At 37.8% G+C, this 16217-nt stretch overlaps 1 protein-coding gene across 1 annotated transcript in view; it reads left to right on the top strand.

The window, feature by feature from the left end:
- Positions 1 to 16217, top strand: part of FBXO16 (F-box protein 16) — a 52365-nt gene that overhangs the window by 18219 nt on the left and 17929 nt on the right. Inside the window, exons 4-6 of the mRNA XM_024767746.1 lie at positions 3903 to 4109; positions 8516 to 8680; positions 12703 to 12935. Coding sequence (XP_024623514.1) covers positions 3903 to 4109; positions 8516 to 8680; positions 12703 to 12935 — 605 coding nt within the window. The remainder of the gene's footprint in view (positions 1 to 3902; positions 4110 to 8515; positions 8681 to 12702; positions 12936 to 16217) is intronic.

The raw sequence follows: 16217 nt of genomic DNA, 5'->3' as shown, positions 1-16217 counted from the left end.
TGGAGTGAGATTTGATGGGACGGAATAAAGAGGATTTTCATGTTTAATTCTGCAAGTACCTATTTGAAACTTTTAAAATAATAATGTATTCATGTTTTTATTGTGAAATTAAGTGTTTGATAATAAGATTCAGAAACTCAAGCAGATTAAGATAATATAACCAGTAAGCAAAAAATAACAAGCCTCTGTCTTCATCTTGCCCCTCACTCCCCGGGAACTTTCCTTGCTATTCGGTATAAGATGAGTGGCACTGACACTCTAGCAACTGTCCTCACTTCCTGAAAGTGCAGCAAGAATCGTTGTAACAACTACTCTGAAAATAGGATTTTCACAATTCTATTGTCAAAAAAGCCCTATAAAAAGGCATTAAAATAATTATAAAATATAATATGATATGATATAAGATATTATAGCATAATGTAATATAGCATAGTGTCATATAATATATAACATTAAAAAGGAACTAACTGTGAAGTGAGGTACCTACCAGGATAGGAAAGTGACCCTAGTTGCTCCCCAGTCTCACACATTAGATCCCTGGCTACAATATTATGGCTCTTTTTTCTTGAGAGTTGATGCAAGAGATGTTGGGATGGCTACACACTACCATAAGTAAAATAGGTAAACAACAAGGACCTACTGTATAGCACAGGGAACTATATTCAATATCTTGTAATAACCTATAATGGAAAAAGAATCTGAAAAAGAATCTATATATCTATATATAGATATATATATAAAAAACAATCACTTTGCTATACACCTAAACCATTGTAAATCAACTATGCTTCAGTTAAAAAATTAAAATTAAAAAAAGAGATACTGGGAGATTACCAAATTCCTGTACAGTTAACTCTTCCGTGGATTATTTACTTTTTGGATTATTCCTAGCACCTTTTAATTTCCAAAGGGATTTTCCCCAACTGTTAAGCATTCTTCTGAGTCATCTACCCACCTTCAATTGGTAGGAGTTCAAGGAATGCAAATTAGTTTTCTTTTAGCCTAAATAAACACAATTAGAAAGGAAGAATCCCTCAAGGCAAAGAACACCAATCAAAGCCAAATATAAATTATCTTTGTTGTAATCAGTGAAATAAATGAGGAACCAATGTAATGATCTTTTTAATCTCTAGAGGAAAATGTTTTAGTGTTTTCTCTTATAGATTTCTTCAGCATTTTATAATCCTAATATTCTTTGATATTCATTCTAAATCACTTGTTCTTCAATCTGAGCTCATTCTCTTTTTGTGGGCATCCAGGAAAGTAATTGAGCTAACCTCAGTCATTCGAAATGTACTTCCCGTCCTTGTCAATGTACAAACCTGGTAATTTTATGCTTTGTAATTTAATTGTTTGCATATCTATTCCTTTTACATTGATTTACCCCACATACTTATTATTTTTAACATCACTGTGATACTTTATAATATTAACTGCCATGACTACGAATCATGCACCATATTAGGAATTTTATACATATTTTATTTAATCCTCACGACAATCCTACAATTTAGATATAATTATTCTTAATGTGTAAATGAAGAAATTAAGAGGTTGTTAGTGAGACTCAAATGGCCTCATTCCCAAATCCACCATCCATCTGTAATGCCATACTTTCTCTTATCATGCTGATATATTAGTTTGCTGAGCTGATCCACTCTTGTTAGGCATTTGGGGTTATTTCTGATTTCTTGCAGTGCTAATAATATCCCATAAAAATTATTTTGTAAGCATAATCATCCTGGGTCCCCACGTAGCTCAGTTTCTACAGAGCCACATAGCACTGCCCAAAAGTAATTTTAAAAATGAATACCAATATTCATTTGGTCTCTCAAAGAAAAATCACAGGGGATCCAATTCAAAACTCATAACAATACTTCCCACATCTCCTTCCTTCATTCCCCAGTTCTCTCACACTCTATAACTGCTGCAGAGGCAATTATAGTCTGAACCCCTCAAACTCCCTACAAGCCCAAGCCCTGCAGCTCTTCTATCTCCGTATGCCTCCCCGTTGGCTCTTTATTTTATAGATGAAAGCAGCTTCTTGGGCCTGACCCTTCCCCTGGCCCTGGCCATTCTGGTCCAGCTTCTCTATATTCATTCTAATAATCCAACCCCAAAGGAAAGAAGTCTCATTTTATGGGAGTTGGAAATTTGGACTGTGCAGAAACAAACATAGAAGAAATCTGGGAACACTCACACGTGAATACATTTTATTCACGTATTTGTAAGTTAAGGTTTTGGGGTGGTTTTTTTTTCCATTTTAGGATTCCCCATCCCCCCAACCCCACCCCCTGCACATGAATTATAGTCTCCAAAGTGAGATTCATGTGTCACTGAATAGATCTGTAACAGTGAATAGTTTTAATCAAGAAGTATTCCTACTAATTGAAAAGATACATCCTATGATTATAACGAATTTGACTTGTCATAAGGCTTATAAAAAATACATTTTTACTTTATATGCCTTTTTAGGTGGTCAGTGTATTTTATGATTACAACTAAAGTTTATTATAAAATTCTGATTACTTTATAATAACTAATAAACCTCTATATGTTAAATGCAATAGTATACAAAATACAAGTAGCCCCAAACTTCCCTGTTTTCTCTTCTCTAACGGCCCAAAGAAGAAAAGAGATTTAGGCCCTGGTAATGGCCCCTTCAGCTGCTAGGTGTTCCCCTAAGAGGCTTTCTTTTGGTTTTGGCCAGCCCTCAAGTTCTTACCTCTGATCAGTCACTGATCTTGGGACTGGTTTGGGGTTATCTCTGAGGAAAATTGTGAAGTAACCAAAGCTCTTGTTTGGCATGCCCCAGATGGCTTTGGCATCTACTTCCTATCTCTGGTACTTTTTTCCCAGGTCCCCCTATCACCTTTTCCTTTGCAATCATATCAATCATTTACATATTAGTAGAACTTTAACCCTGTCTATTCCCCTTCTCAGGGATATTTGCTTGCTATACCTTATCTCCGATTGTGAACACAAAGGTTCGTTTCTCGTCCTGGAGTTTTAATCACTAACGAGTTAATAGAGAAACTGTTGGGGGAGAGAGGCTGCCCAAGTGTCTTCTCTTGAGGTTGTACACCCGACTTAGGGTGATTCAACTTAGTGAATTTTTGGCTTTATGATGGTGCAAAAATGATAGACATTCAGCAGAAACCATATTTAAAATTGTAAATTTGGGGTTTTTTTTTTTTCAGGCTAGCTGGGTGCAGTAAGATGCCGGGCAACCAGCAAGCCACAGTTCCCAGTCAGCCACGCGATCATGAGGATACACAGCGAATACACTCACAACCTTCTGTACCCAGACAACCATTCTGTTTTTCACGTTCAGTCTAGTATTCAATAAATTACATGAGATAGTCAACACTTTATTATAAAGTAGGCTTTGTGTTAGATGATTTTGCCCAACTGTAGGCTCATGGAAGTGTTCTGAGCACATTTAAGGTAGGCTGGGCTAAGCTAGGATGTTTGGTAGGTTAAGTGTATTAAATGCATTTTCGACTTATGATATTTTCAACTTATGATGGGTATATCGGCACGTAACCCCATCAGAAGTTGAGGAAGATCTGTATTTTATAAGTATATATATTCTCAGTTTATGAATATGGCCAGCTCTCAACTTACTGTTTTTATGTAACTCCAAGTTTTGAGGTCAAGTGCACTTCTGTGTCCACACCCCAGTCTTGCGTGGGCTCACCCACGCAAACATGAGAAAGGGCAGATAAGTGGTAAAACGTGGAATTTACTAGTTAGGGAAAGAAATACATGCTATTCATTAGGAATAAATTACTAAACTCACTTTCTATGCCATTCTTATCTCTTCTTTTTACAATGCATCTCTGGTGTCAGACTAAACCTGGAGCTTTTTAAATTTTCTTTTCCTTTTTTTTTTCCCCCAGTTTGACAAATGGACAGACTCTCAAAGGAGAAGAATCCTGACAGGGCTGTTAGAATGCTGCTCCCTGTCACAGCAAAAGTTCTGCTGTCGAAAGCTTCAGGAAAAAATTCCAGCAGAAGCTCTGGATTTTACTACCAAGCTTCCAAGGGTGTTATCTTTATATATCTTTTCTTTCCTGGATCCCCGAAGCCTTTGTCGTTGTGCACAGGTAAAGACAAAGAAGCGGTGTATGGCATCTTGTAAAGACAAAACGCTGAAACTTGAGAAAGAAAAACAGCACGTACACAAAACCGAGAAGCAGAGGAGATGCTCAGTATGATTAGTCTGTACAGTTTGAAGTAACCCTCATCTCCTTTGTGTCTGACTCTGCATTTAGTGCTCAAGAGCGGGAAAAAGTGTAAGACACTACTAGGTGTCCACAAAATAGTATTAACTAGCTGGGGAAACAAATACACATGTATGTAACGGTTCATCAGCAAAATAGTCTTAATATTGCACAGCACAGAACTACAGTAAAATCCCAAACTGTAGAGTGCGGGCCATTCACAAACAGAAAAGCTTAAAATAAGGTGCTTATGCAATAATTACAAAAGAATATGAGACTAAGAGTCTTCAGAGTGGGCAGATGTGCTCACAGGGGTGAGGTTGGGAAAGGATCTGACCATTATTTTCTTACAAGCAATTCCATGGTGTATTAAAGTATATTATTTAAGATATAAAACTGATAGTCATTTTGTTGATTCTTTCCATAGTCTCGTAAGACCAGAAATTACCTATTACTTTGCATTCACATACATGTAACATGGTAACTTTAGTTTTTAAGATTAAGAAAATGAATGCAGTAGGATATATGAATTATTCAATGAATGGTGTTGAGATAATTGGGCAGCTATCTGGAAAAAAAATTCTAGAAGGATAAAAGATTGATATGAAATTAAAGGAAACCATTAAAGTTCTCAAAGGAGGGACTTCCCTGGTGGTCCAGTGATTACCACTCTGCACTTTCACTGCCGGGGGCCGAAGCACACAGGGAGAAAAACATATGGCCAGCAAAGAGCTAATTTCCTTATTTTTTAAAGAACTACTATAAATCTACATTAAGAAAAAAAAAAAAACCCAGCAGAAGAATGAGCAAAGGAAGTGAACAAGTAGTTTACAGAAAGAAGAGCAGATATTTCTAAAATATGTAAAATGTTCAGCCTCATTGTCATACCATCTTTCATGACTCAGATGGATTGAGTCATTTTTTTTTAATGATACTATTTTATATTGGTGGAGGTGTGGGGAAACAAGCACTTTCATATATTGTTGGTAGAAAAATTGATGCAACCATGATGTGGCAGGCGGACTCTCAACCACTGCGCCACCAGGGAAGCCCTGTAGTATTCAATTTTTAAATAAAGATTCCCTTTGCCCCAGCAGTTCCACTTCTTGGAATTTGTCTGATGGGCATACTTCAACACATGCAAAAATTATGTCTGTGTAAGAATATTGCAGCATAGTTTGTAGTAGCAAAATGTTGGAAACAATGGAAGTGTCTGCTAATAGGGGACCGGTTGCAACCATCTCCACAATATATCATCAGTGAAAAAAGCAAAAGTGCAGAGTTGTCCTACCATTTTGGAAAGAAAAAAAAAAGAGTATATCCATATCTGTTAATATTCTGGAATGACACACAAGAAGCTGGTAACAATGGTTACCTCCAGGGAGGGAAATGAGTGGCTAGATGATAGGGATGAGAGAGACTTCTTTTTACCGTGTGCTCCTTGGTATCTTTGAATTTAGTATTAATGTACACATATTACTTATTCCAAAAATGAAACAATTTTTTTAACATCTTTATTGGGGTATAATTGCTTTACAATGGTGTGTTAGTTTCTGCTTTATAACAAAGTGAATCAGTTATACATATACATATGTTCCCATATCTCTTCCCTCTTGCGTCTCCCTCCCTCCCACCCTCCCTATCCCACCCCTCCAGGTGGTCACAAAGCATAGTAACTAGATCCCACATGCATGCCACAACTAAGGAGCCCACCTGCCGCAACTAAGACCCAGCACAACCAAATAAGAAAATAAATAAATATTTAAAAAGAAAAAGAAAAAAAAGCATAGCATTTTTAAAAATACATTTATTTATTTATTTATTTTTGGCTGTGTTGGGTCTTCGTTTCTGCACCCGGGCTTTCTCTAGTTGCAGCGAGCAGGGGCTACTCTTCGTTGCGGTGCATGGGCTTCTCATTGCAGTGGCTTCTCTTTGTTGCAGAGCACTGGCTCTAGGTATGTGGACTTCAGTAGTTGTGGCTTGCAGGCTCTAGAGCGCAGGCTCAGTAGTTGTGGCACACAGGCTTTGTTGCTCCGCAGCATGTGGGATCTTCCCGGACCAGGGCTTGAACCCGTGTCCGTTGCATTAGCAGGCAGATTCTTAACAACTGCGCCACCAGGGAAGTCCGCAACATAGCATTTTAAATGCCCAATAATAAGAGAGTATCATACAGTCATATGATGAATTACTATGCAGCTATTAGAAAACATGTTTTGGAAGAACAGAGATGCTTATTATGTGTAAAATGAAGAAAGCATGATTTTAAATTGTATACAGAGTTTCCCAGTTTTGTTTCGTATATGCCTAGGAAACAGATGGCAAGGAAAAGAACTCTACCAAGTTGTTAATAATGGTCATCTCTGATCGATGGGGTTATGGGTATTGTTTTTCTTCAAGCTTCTCAGAATTTTCCAAGTGTTTCACAATGAGAATGTTATCATTCCAGGGAGATGTTATTTTAAATTAACTAATCCTCTCATCTATGTGCACCATATGTCAGTCTTGCAAGATTTTAGTATCGTATTTTATTCGCAGAATTGACTGTGAAGCAGGTGTTCTTCAGCTAGATTTAAAGTAAACAGTAAAGTCATTGCACCAAAATGAGCTATGAGCTGTTTAAAAATATGGTGGGGGATGCTTTATAGTTTTTTGTTTTGTTTTGTTAACTTTGTTTTTTTTTTTTGGCTGCATTCGGTCTTCATTGCTGCGCGCGGGCTTTCTCTAGTTGCAGTGAGCGGGGTCTACTCTTCATTGCTGTGCTCAGGCTTCCCATTGCGGTGGCTTCTCTTGTTGCAGAGCACAGGCTCTAGGCGCGCAGACTTCAGTAGTTGTGGCACGTGGGGTCAGTAGTTGTGGCGCACGGGCTTCGTTGCTCCTGGCATGTGGGATCTTCCCGGACCAGGGATCAAACCTGTGTCCCCTGCATTGGCAGGTGGATTCTTAACCACTGTGCCACCAGGGAAGTCCCTATCTTATACTTTTGAAAGTTCTTACCTACCCTTCTCCTCATTCCTGTTTAGTTTAAAAAACAAAAAACAACGAAAAGAAAACTTTATTTACCCCGGTGGGGGGACCCCCAACTTAAATACCCAGGTCTAAACCAGATCTAAGGTTCCTCTTTTCAGAGGAAAAGAGTGAGAATTGAGCAACTTTTCTCCCCATCCCCTCCTTCCCAAACCTCACCTCTCGATTGAATTGAGTTAACTAACCATACGGAGATTAAGGTCTGTGTAGTTTCATGTCTGGTTGAACAAAGTAGATGTGATTTCCGTTTCTGCCCGCAGGGCTCTATCAGATCCTCTAAGCTTTTTCCTCCTTCCAGCTCCTGAACCTGTCATTACTTCTAATTGTGCCCTCTCTGGCATGCCTCTCTCCTGCACGTCTCATCTTCAGCGCGTAAAACAATCCTAGACATGATAGGACGAAAGGAGGGAGGAAGAGAGGGATAGATAAATGGATGGATGGGTAGCAAGTTCCATTATAGAGTGTTCTGCTTATTTGGGGGGCACTCAAACATTATTCATTATTTAGTTAATCTTGAAAAATAGGCCAGTTTTCCAAGGATGAAATTTGAGTTTGAAGGTTAGCTGTCATCTTTGCAACTCTTGATAAGAGACATAGAATGCCTAGTCTCAACTTTATATATGGACTCAACTCTAGTTTCTACCAAGACTTACTCAAAACCTGGAGTAAATTATTATAAGTACTACTACACATATTAAGGTCACCTCCACTATTTGCTGGATGTGTAGGATTGACACTAAAGCTATGGAAATGGAATGTATAGAACAAATACTTAATGCTCTATTGAAACTTAAAGGCTATTTAGGACACTCCAATATAGTATTAGCAATGGTGTTCCCTTTATAAAATTTATATTTAGTTAAATCATAAGAATGGAGGGGAAAAAGGAAGCATATCATGAAAAGAATAAGCAATGTGCCAACCGGAGTTTCTGTAACTTTCATATGGAGACCTTCAGGAACCTTTAGGAAGTTCCAAAGTCTATCTGAGCCTCAGTTTCCTCATTTGCATTATGAGAATAATAATTATACTTCCCTCCTTAGGTTGCTATGAGAATGGTTAATAGGTGCTCAATAAACATTAGTTGACTCTGATTCTAAGTCTGAATTAACATTAAAAAAATCCTTCTGCCTGGCTAGGCAGCACTTCAGGCAGTAGATAACTAAGCTGTGATTTGGTGGAAAGGGACAGCTCAAAACCTAGAGAAAGTGAGCATGTAAACTGAATAGTTTTTGTTTTTTTTTTAATTTTTGTTGTTTTTCCAGGTGAGCTGGCATTGGAAGAACTTAACGGAACTGGATCAGCTCTGGATGCTCAAATGTTTACGGTTTAACTGGTACATCAATTTCTCTCCAACTCCCTTTGAGCAGGGTATATGGAAGAAACACTATATTCAAATGGTGAAAGAACTCCATGTTACCAAGCCCAAGGTAAATTTGGGGAAAGAAGCAACAAAATTACAAACATCCACTATCTAGGAATTCTAGAACTAAGACTAAATGATCAATCTTGAAGTTGGGGAAGGCAGTTGACTCAAAGGAAATATACTATTGATGTGACTTTAAAATTCTCCTTTTCTGAGAACTTGATGGCGCTTTTCAAGGTATCCATGTGAGTTGAGAACTGTCACCTGACACTGCCAAACCACAGTTCCACCCAGGTTAGGACTGGGAGCTCCTCACTCTTCAGATTCCTGGATTTCTGTGTCTCTGGCGCCTATACCACAGAGTTCTGACACTGGGATTCTGGGGGAGTGTGCTGTCCTTATTACCTATGGGTCATCACACTTTACGTAATTGATTCAAATTGTCTATGATTCTACCAGACGAGCTGAAGTTAATTTTTGTATCATTTATAAAGAAGAGTTTTGCAATAAATTAGTAATTAGGGAAGGGCATATGGGCATGTTAAAGTTCTTTTTACCCTAGAAACTAGCAATGTAAAGCATGTACACATAATCATAAAAAGTAAATAATCTGAGCATAATATTTTCTAGTGGTTTTGCATGCATTATAACCAATGTTTATGTTCATTCTTGTAGTCACAGTTAATTAGGTAACTTATGGGAAATTTTTATGAGCTTTTTCTTTATGGCATGATCTAATATATACTTACGGAGTTATGCATTGTTTTGTACAGTACATGAGTTCCTGAAAAATTATGTGTAAATTAACATTTTTTAATCATTTGTTAAACCACAGGCTTTTCTGTAAAAAAGCTGCAGTGAATCCTTTTCAAATTGAAGAATCCGTTTGAAATATGAAGAGTCAGCTCCTGAGCTGACTATTTAGCGTGCTCATTTAGGTTTCGTTCTATTGTTTGCTCGAAGAAGAATCCATCTACATTTAATAGAGTAATAAACTATGCATAATTAATATTGTTATAATTGCAATGATAAAGCTAGTCTTTCTGAGTTCAATAATTGGTGTTCTCCATGAGGATTTCTTTAAAAAAGAAATTTTTGTTTGTTTGTTTGTTTTTGCGGTACGCGGGCCTCTCACTGTTGTGGCCTCTCCCGTTGCGGAGCACAGGCTCCGGACGCGCAGGCCCAGCGGCCATGGCCCACGGGCCCAGCCGCTCTGCGGCACGCGGGATCCTCCCGGACCGGGGCATGAACCCGCGTCCCCTGCATCAGCAGGCGGACTTCCAACCACTGTGCCACCAGGGAAGCCAAAAAAAGAAATTTTTAAACTGAACTGGTAGACAAGTTATTTAAAAAATTACAATAGCTATGACTTTTTTTTTTATCAAAACACTTTTCTTTCTTTTTTTAAAAAAAAATTTTATTTATTTTTACTTTTGCCTGCGTTGGGTCTTCGTTGCTACACGCAGGCTTTCTCTAGTTGCTGCGAGCGGGGGCCACTCTTCGTTGCCGTGCATGACCTTCTCATTGCGGTGGCTTCTCGTTGCGGAGCACGGGTTCTAGGCATGCAGGCTCAGTAGTTGTGGCTCGCGGACTCTAGAGCGCAGGCTCAGTAGTTGTGGCGCACAGACTTAGTTGCTCTGCGGCATGTGGGATCTTCCTGGACCAGGGCTCAAACCCGTGTCCCCTGCATTGGCAGGCGGATTCTTAACCATTGCGCCACCAGGGAAGTCCCCATGAGGCTTTTCTTGACTCTCGTTCTCAGTTGTAGGCAGGAAATGGCATTCAATGGCTGAAGCATGGGCTGGTCTGAGGCAGAGGAGAGAAAAGTGATTAACCAACTTGTAGAATGAAAAAAGGTTTTGAGTATTATATATAACACTGACTTTAATGCTTCGTCTTCAGCAATAACTCTTTCTCCACAAAATATTTATGCATAACTATATTTTAAAATAATGAATAGTTCTGATGCAAGAAAATTGCCACATCTTTGCTTAGTATTAAATTTCTGTAGGTAGTACTTTTTAATATACCAATTTTAATACCAATTCTACATAAACTCTTTCAGAAAATAGAGGAAGAGGGAACACTGCCCAACTCATAACCTTTATATCAAAACTAGATACAGACTTTAAAAGAAAACAAAACAAAACCACAGACCGATACCCATCATGAACACAGACATAAAAATCCTTTAAAAATATTGGCAAATTAAATCCAGTAATATATAAAAAAAGAATAATAAATGATGACCAAGTGGGATATATCCAAGGAGAATACAGTTGGCATAATATTCAAAAATCAACCCATGTAATTCACATAATAAAGGAGAAAAGATGTATGGTCATTTCAATATATGCAAACAAAAACATTCAAAATTTTTTCAACATTCATGATTTTTAAAATTCTCAAGAAGACTTTGGGTAAAGGGAATAAGATTTTTGTTTACTTAACAGAGAAGTCATCAGTTTTTCTTTATTACCTATTCTGTTAATGGGTCAAATACCGTGTACTTTTCAGAATTAATGACGCTTATTTATATATAGTTAGTAGCATGCATGCCTAAATTTTCTTCCCTGAAATTGCTTTTTATTATCATGTATTATTTATTCCCAATGGTGTTAAACAAGACCTCTTCCAGCAAAAACAGACAGATTTCATTCAATATGAACTCAGAGAAATGAAATGAACGTCCATTTTATTTACTTTTTTTAATTTCATTTTTTGTCTGCGCTGTGTGGCTTGGGATTTTAGTTGCCTGACCAGGAATCGAACCCGAGCCCTAGGCAGTGAAAGCACAGAGTCCTAACCACTGGACCACCAGGGAATTCCCTGAATGTCCATTTAAAATGAGATCTGCACAAAATATTGAATACTAAACCAGTAATGAGCTATCAGTTATATAAATATAAAATGTCTTCTTACTCTATTAATTGCAATCACTCACTAAATGAGTAAATATTTATTACATACTGTTATGTGCTAGGTGCTAAGAGTACATTGGTCTTAACCCCGCTTTCTGGAAGCCTAGTCTAGTGGCCCAGGACACAGACAAGCAAATAATTACAGCATTGAATACTAAGTGCTATCTGGTAGTAGAAATATATACAAAGAACAGTTGAAACAAGGATAAGAAATTAACTGACTCTGCTTGGAGGGACTGGGGAATTTTTAAATTTTCACAAACAAGTCAAGCAAACCAATTTACTGAGCAAAGCTTCCCCAATCTCTTAAAGAACAAAAATTAAACCTTTAATGGCTTCTCAGCATACCACTACCACTTCCCTCAGGCTACAACCACATAAAAACCTTATGAATTTTATACACCAAAAATAGATTTTCATTTTGGGCAATTAAAGCAGAAGTATTCAGGGCTTCCCTGGTGGCGCAGTGGTTGAGAGTCCGCCTGCCGATGCAGGGGACACGGGTTCGTGCCCCAGTCCGGGAAGATCCCACGTGCCGCGGAGCGACGGGAGAGGCCACAACAGTGAGGGCCCGTGTACCGCAAAAAAAAAAAAAAAAAAAAGGAGAAGTATTCTTTGCGAATGGCTGAAGTTTTGTTAACTGATAAAATCTATGAAGTCTACCCCTACATAATCGAAATTGTCTCTGTTTTAGGTATACTTAGGGCTGGGGTACTTTTTTTAGCATGTGTATATTTTTATGAATAAATTAACTGCAGTTGTGGAAAACTGTACAATGATATTGTAGGAGAGGGGACAGTTCAAGATAGAGAGGTTCCGTGTGTGGACTTGAAGCAGGGTAGTCCTGGATTCAAATTCTGACCCTGGGTCAATACTTATGTAGTAGTAGTGAGCAAATTAATTCGTTTATCCTATTTCAGTTTCCTCTTCTGTAAAATGGGAGTCGTGACAATTACCTTTTAGAGTCATTGTGAAGGTTAAATAAAGTAACGCATGAACACTTCTGAGACAGTGCCTGGCACATAGCAAGTAGTCCTGGGGTGGTGGCTGCTATAATCATCGTCACCGTTATCGTTGCCATCACGGTGATGCTGATGTTCTTTGTTTTACTTCTGTTATTATTATAGTATTTTGGGAACAGAAATAATTAATTTTCTTCTTCTAGACACCTCCAAAAGATGGGTTTGTGATCGCTGATGTTCAACCAGTTACAAGCAGTTCTCCAGAGGAAAAGCCATCCCCTTCATCAGCTTTCCGGTCCTCTTCCTCTTTGAGAAAGAAGAACCACCCAGGGGAGAAAGAACTCCCACCCTGGCGATCCTCTGACAAACATCCAACTGATATCATTCGCTTCAATTACCTGGACAACTGTGACCCCATTGAGCAAAGCTGGCAAGGGTGAGAGTCATGCCCTTCTCCACTTCTTTTGCTTTTAGAAACAATCTACTGGCACTTCAGTCTATGAAAAGATGAAAACAGAACTTACTGTGAAATACAAATGCTTTTCACTACGTAGAAGCAAAAAGTAATTGAAAAGTAAATGAACCATTATTGGTAAATTTGTCCGGTTCTTTAGGATTTGTTTGCATTTTGTAGCTGTAATGCTTTCCTTACAGCTTCTTTTAATATTTTAATACCTCAAATTCCAATCCAGTACCATAAGGTTCATTCTAGTCTTTTCCTTTTCCACAGTTGTATCTCCCTTCTGTGACAGAGGGAGGGATATACAAATATGTAATCTCCATATACATATCTCCATATATATACATATATAATTTTGATTATATATTATATGTACATATATAATTTTATATAAAATGTATTATATATAGTACATACACAGAGTATATATTTACTTAACAAATTCTGAAAGTAATTTCAGAATTGCTAACTCATATCATTATCGAAACAAATCTACTAACTAGAATTCAATATTTGTTTCTGGTTCTTTTTGCCTTTAGCCTGGGTATATACTCATACTACTGTGTTCAAAAGTCATGTGGGTTCTTTTCTTTAAATATCCCTTTCCCCATGTGAGTATGTTACGTGATTCTAGAGTTAAAACTATGTAAAACTATACAAAAAGCGTACAGAAGGTGGACTCAGAGAATCACCCCCTCCATCTTCTGCACTCTACCTCACACTCATCTTTTCCACTCCATTCCCACTTACAAATCTCATGCGTTTCTGATTTATCCTCCCAGTGTTGCTTTTTGCACAACGTTGCAAACTATGCCATTTTTCAACTCTCTGACGGCAAAAACTTTAAAGTTTGACAATATATTCTGTTGGTGAGGCTGTGGGCCAGCAGGCACCCTCATACACTGTTGGTGGGAATATACATCGGCGCAAACCTTGTGGAGAAAAATTGTACAGCATCCAGCAAAAAATATCTGTATTTATTTTGACCCAGCAATCCCACTTCTAGGAATCAACCTTGAAAATACCAAAAGTACGTCAGCACAAGGATATTTATTGCAGTATTGTTTATGATTTTGAAATATTGGAAATAACTTAAGTGCCCATAAATAGGAGAGTGTTTGTTGAATAAACTATGTATGGTCCATTCACACAATGGAGTATTAGGCAACTGTAAAAATGAATGAGGAAGATCTCTATGAACAGGTAAGGAGTGATTTCCAGGGTACAGTTAAGTGAGAAAAACAAATTGCAAAAGAGTGTCTCTAGTATCCTACCCATAATGTAGAAAGAAAAGAGAGTAAGAAAATATACATCTGTATGTACATATGTATCTGTTCATTTGTTAACACACACACACATGCACGCACACAGGATAAACAAGAAATTAAGGAAACAAAATTTTAAAATGTTTTAATACATTTTTCATAGTTTTAGGTTCTATTTCAACAGATTAACATCAAGGCAGCATAAGATAGTGACAATGTACAGGCTCAGGGGCCATACTGCATGGGTTCAAATCCAGACTCCCACACTTCTAGCTGTGTGACCCTGGGGAGTCCCTTAACCTCTCTGTGCCTGTTTCCACCTCTGTAAAATGGCAATAGTAGTAATACCCAAGTCACAGGATCACTGTGAGGATTAATATATGTAGCATGCTTATAATAGTGCCTGACACATAGTAAGTAAGCATTTTTTTTTTTAGTAGGATGGCTTCTAAAAGGATATTATTTGGCTAAAAAAGGAAAGGGTAATCCCAGAAGGCTTGATGACTTAGGGACATTCAAATTACATTGGGATCCTTTGGAGGTGAGATGAGAGTGGTATCCCTAATAAAGCAAGAATTGAGCTCTTTGAGAGCACAGACTATGCCTTACTCATCTTTGTTACCACTGACTATCATTGCAATACTCATTAAATGGTGGATTTCAAAGGAAGTGTAGCCTTTTGATTCATGAAATTCACATTCATCTAGTTGTATCAGAAAAAGTCTAAATAGTTTGCTGATAATCTAGAAAGTTCGAGGGGGATGGCGGGGAGACAAGGTATAAAACAGAGTTTGAAAGAAATACTACTGTTTACATTTAAATGGGTGGAGGAGAAAGATACATATATACACATTCATATTTTTATATACATACAATATCTCTGGAATAAACACAAGAAACTGATACTACCATTTGCCTTCAAGGAGAACAGTAAGTTGGAGACAAGGATGGATAGGAAAGTTTCACTGTATATCCTTTTGAACTCTTGAATTTGGAACCACTGTGAATGTATTAACTGTGTATTGGTCGGTGTATCCCTGAGGATAGTGTCTAAGTTTGTATGTGGCCCTTAGTCTGGACTAGGTTGGTAAATTAGAGAGAGGCAAATTTACCTAGGCATATGAATGGTACATTAACCTGAGAAAAACCAATAGTCTCCTGAGTTTTCTGTGAGACTCAATTACTATTTGTGAAAGGCAATGATTACATTAAATGTACTTAACATTCAAATTAAAAGGCAGAGATTATCAGAATGGAATGGTAAGAACCAACTATATGCTTTTTTACAAGAGCTACACCTTAAATACTAAGGCACAGTTAGGCTTAAAAATAAAGTGGTAGAAAAAGATGTACCATACAAAGAGGAAGCATAAGAAGGCTAGAATGACAGTTAATATCAGTTAAAATAGACATAAAGACAGAGTATTCCCAAACAAAAAGAGGGACATTTCATAATGATACAGGGATCTATAAACTAAACAGAAAGACATAACTGTTGCAATGCATATGTACATAATTACAAAGCCTAAAAGTACAGAAAGCAAAATCTGAAAGATTTTAAAAGATAAACATACAATTCCACAAACATTTTTTTTTCACGTGCATGTGCTACATTCACCAAAATAGACCAGGTGCTTGAACTCTTCCAAGAGTCAGTGCCATAGGGGGAAAAAAGAGGCGGGGGAAAATGTTCTAGACATAAGAGACATAACAAACCAATGCAGTTGGAATCTAGGCGGGATCTGGTTCAAAAAAGAAAGACTGTAATGGGCCCTCGGGATAATTGCAGAAAGTTAATATGGACCATATATTACAATGACATTAAAGAATTACTGCTCATTTTCTAAGGTATGATGGCACTAGTGTGGTTTCAACTATCCTGTATGTTTGAAATTAAAAGCTGGTGGAGGGCTTCCCTGGTGGCGCAGTGCTTGAGAGTCCGCCTGCCGATGCAGGAGACACGGGTTTGTGTCCCGGACCGGGAAGATCCCAC

The sequence above is a fragment of the Neophocaena asiaeorientalis genome, unplaced genomic scaffold (assembly GCF_003031525.2).
Source record: "Neophocaena asiaeorientalis asiaeorientalis breed wild unplaced genomic scaffold, Neophocaena_asiaeorientalis_V1.1 scaffold523, whole genome shotgun sequence".
NCBI classification, from domain to species: domain Eukaryota; kingdom Metazoa; phylum Chordata; class Mammalia; order Artiodactyla; family Phocoenidae; genus Neophocaena; species Neophocaena asiaeorientalis.
This window is presented reverse-complemented; position numbering and strand designations above follow the sequence as displayed.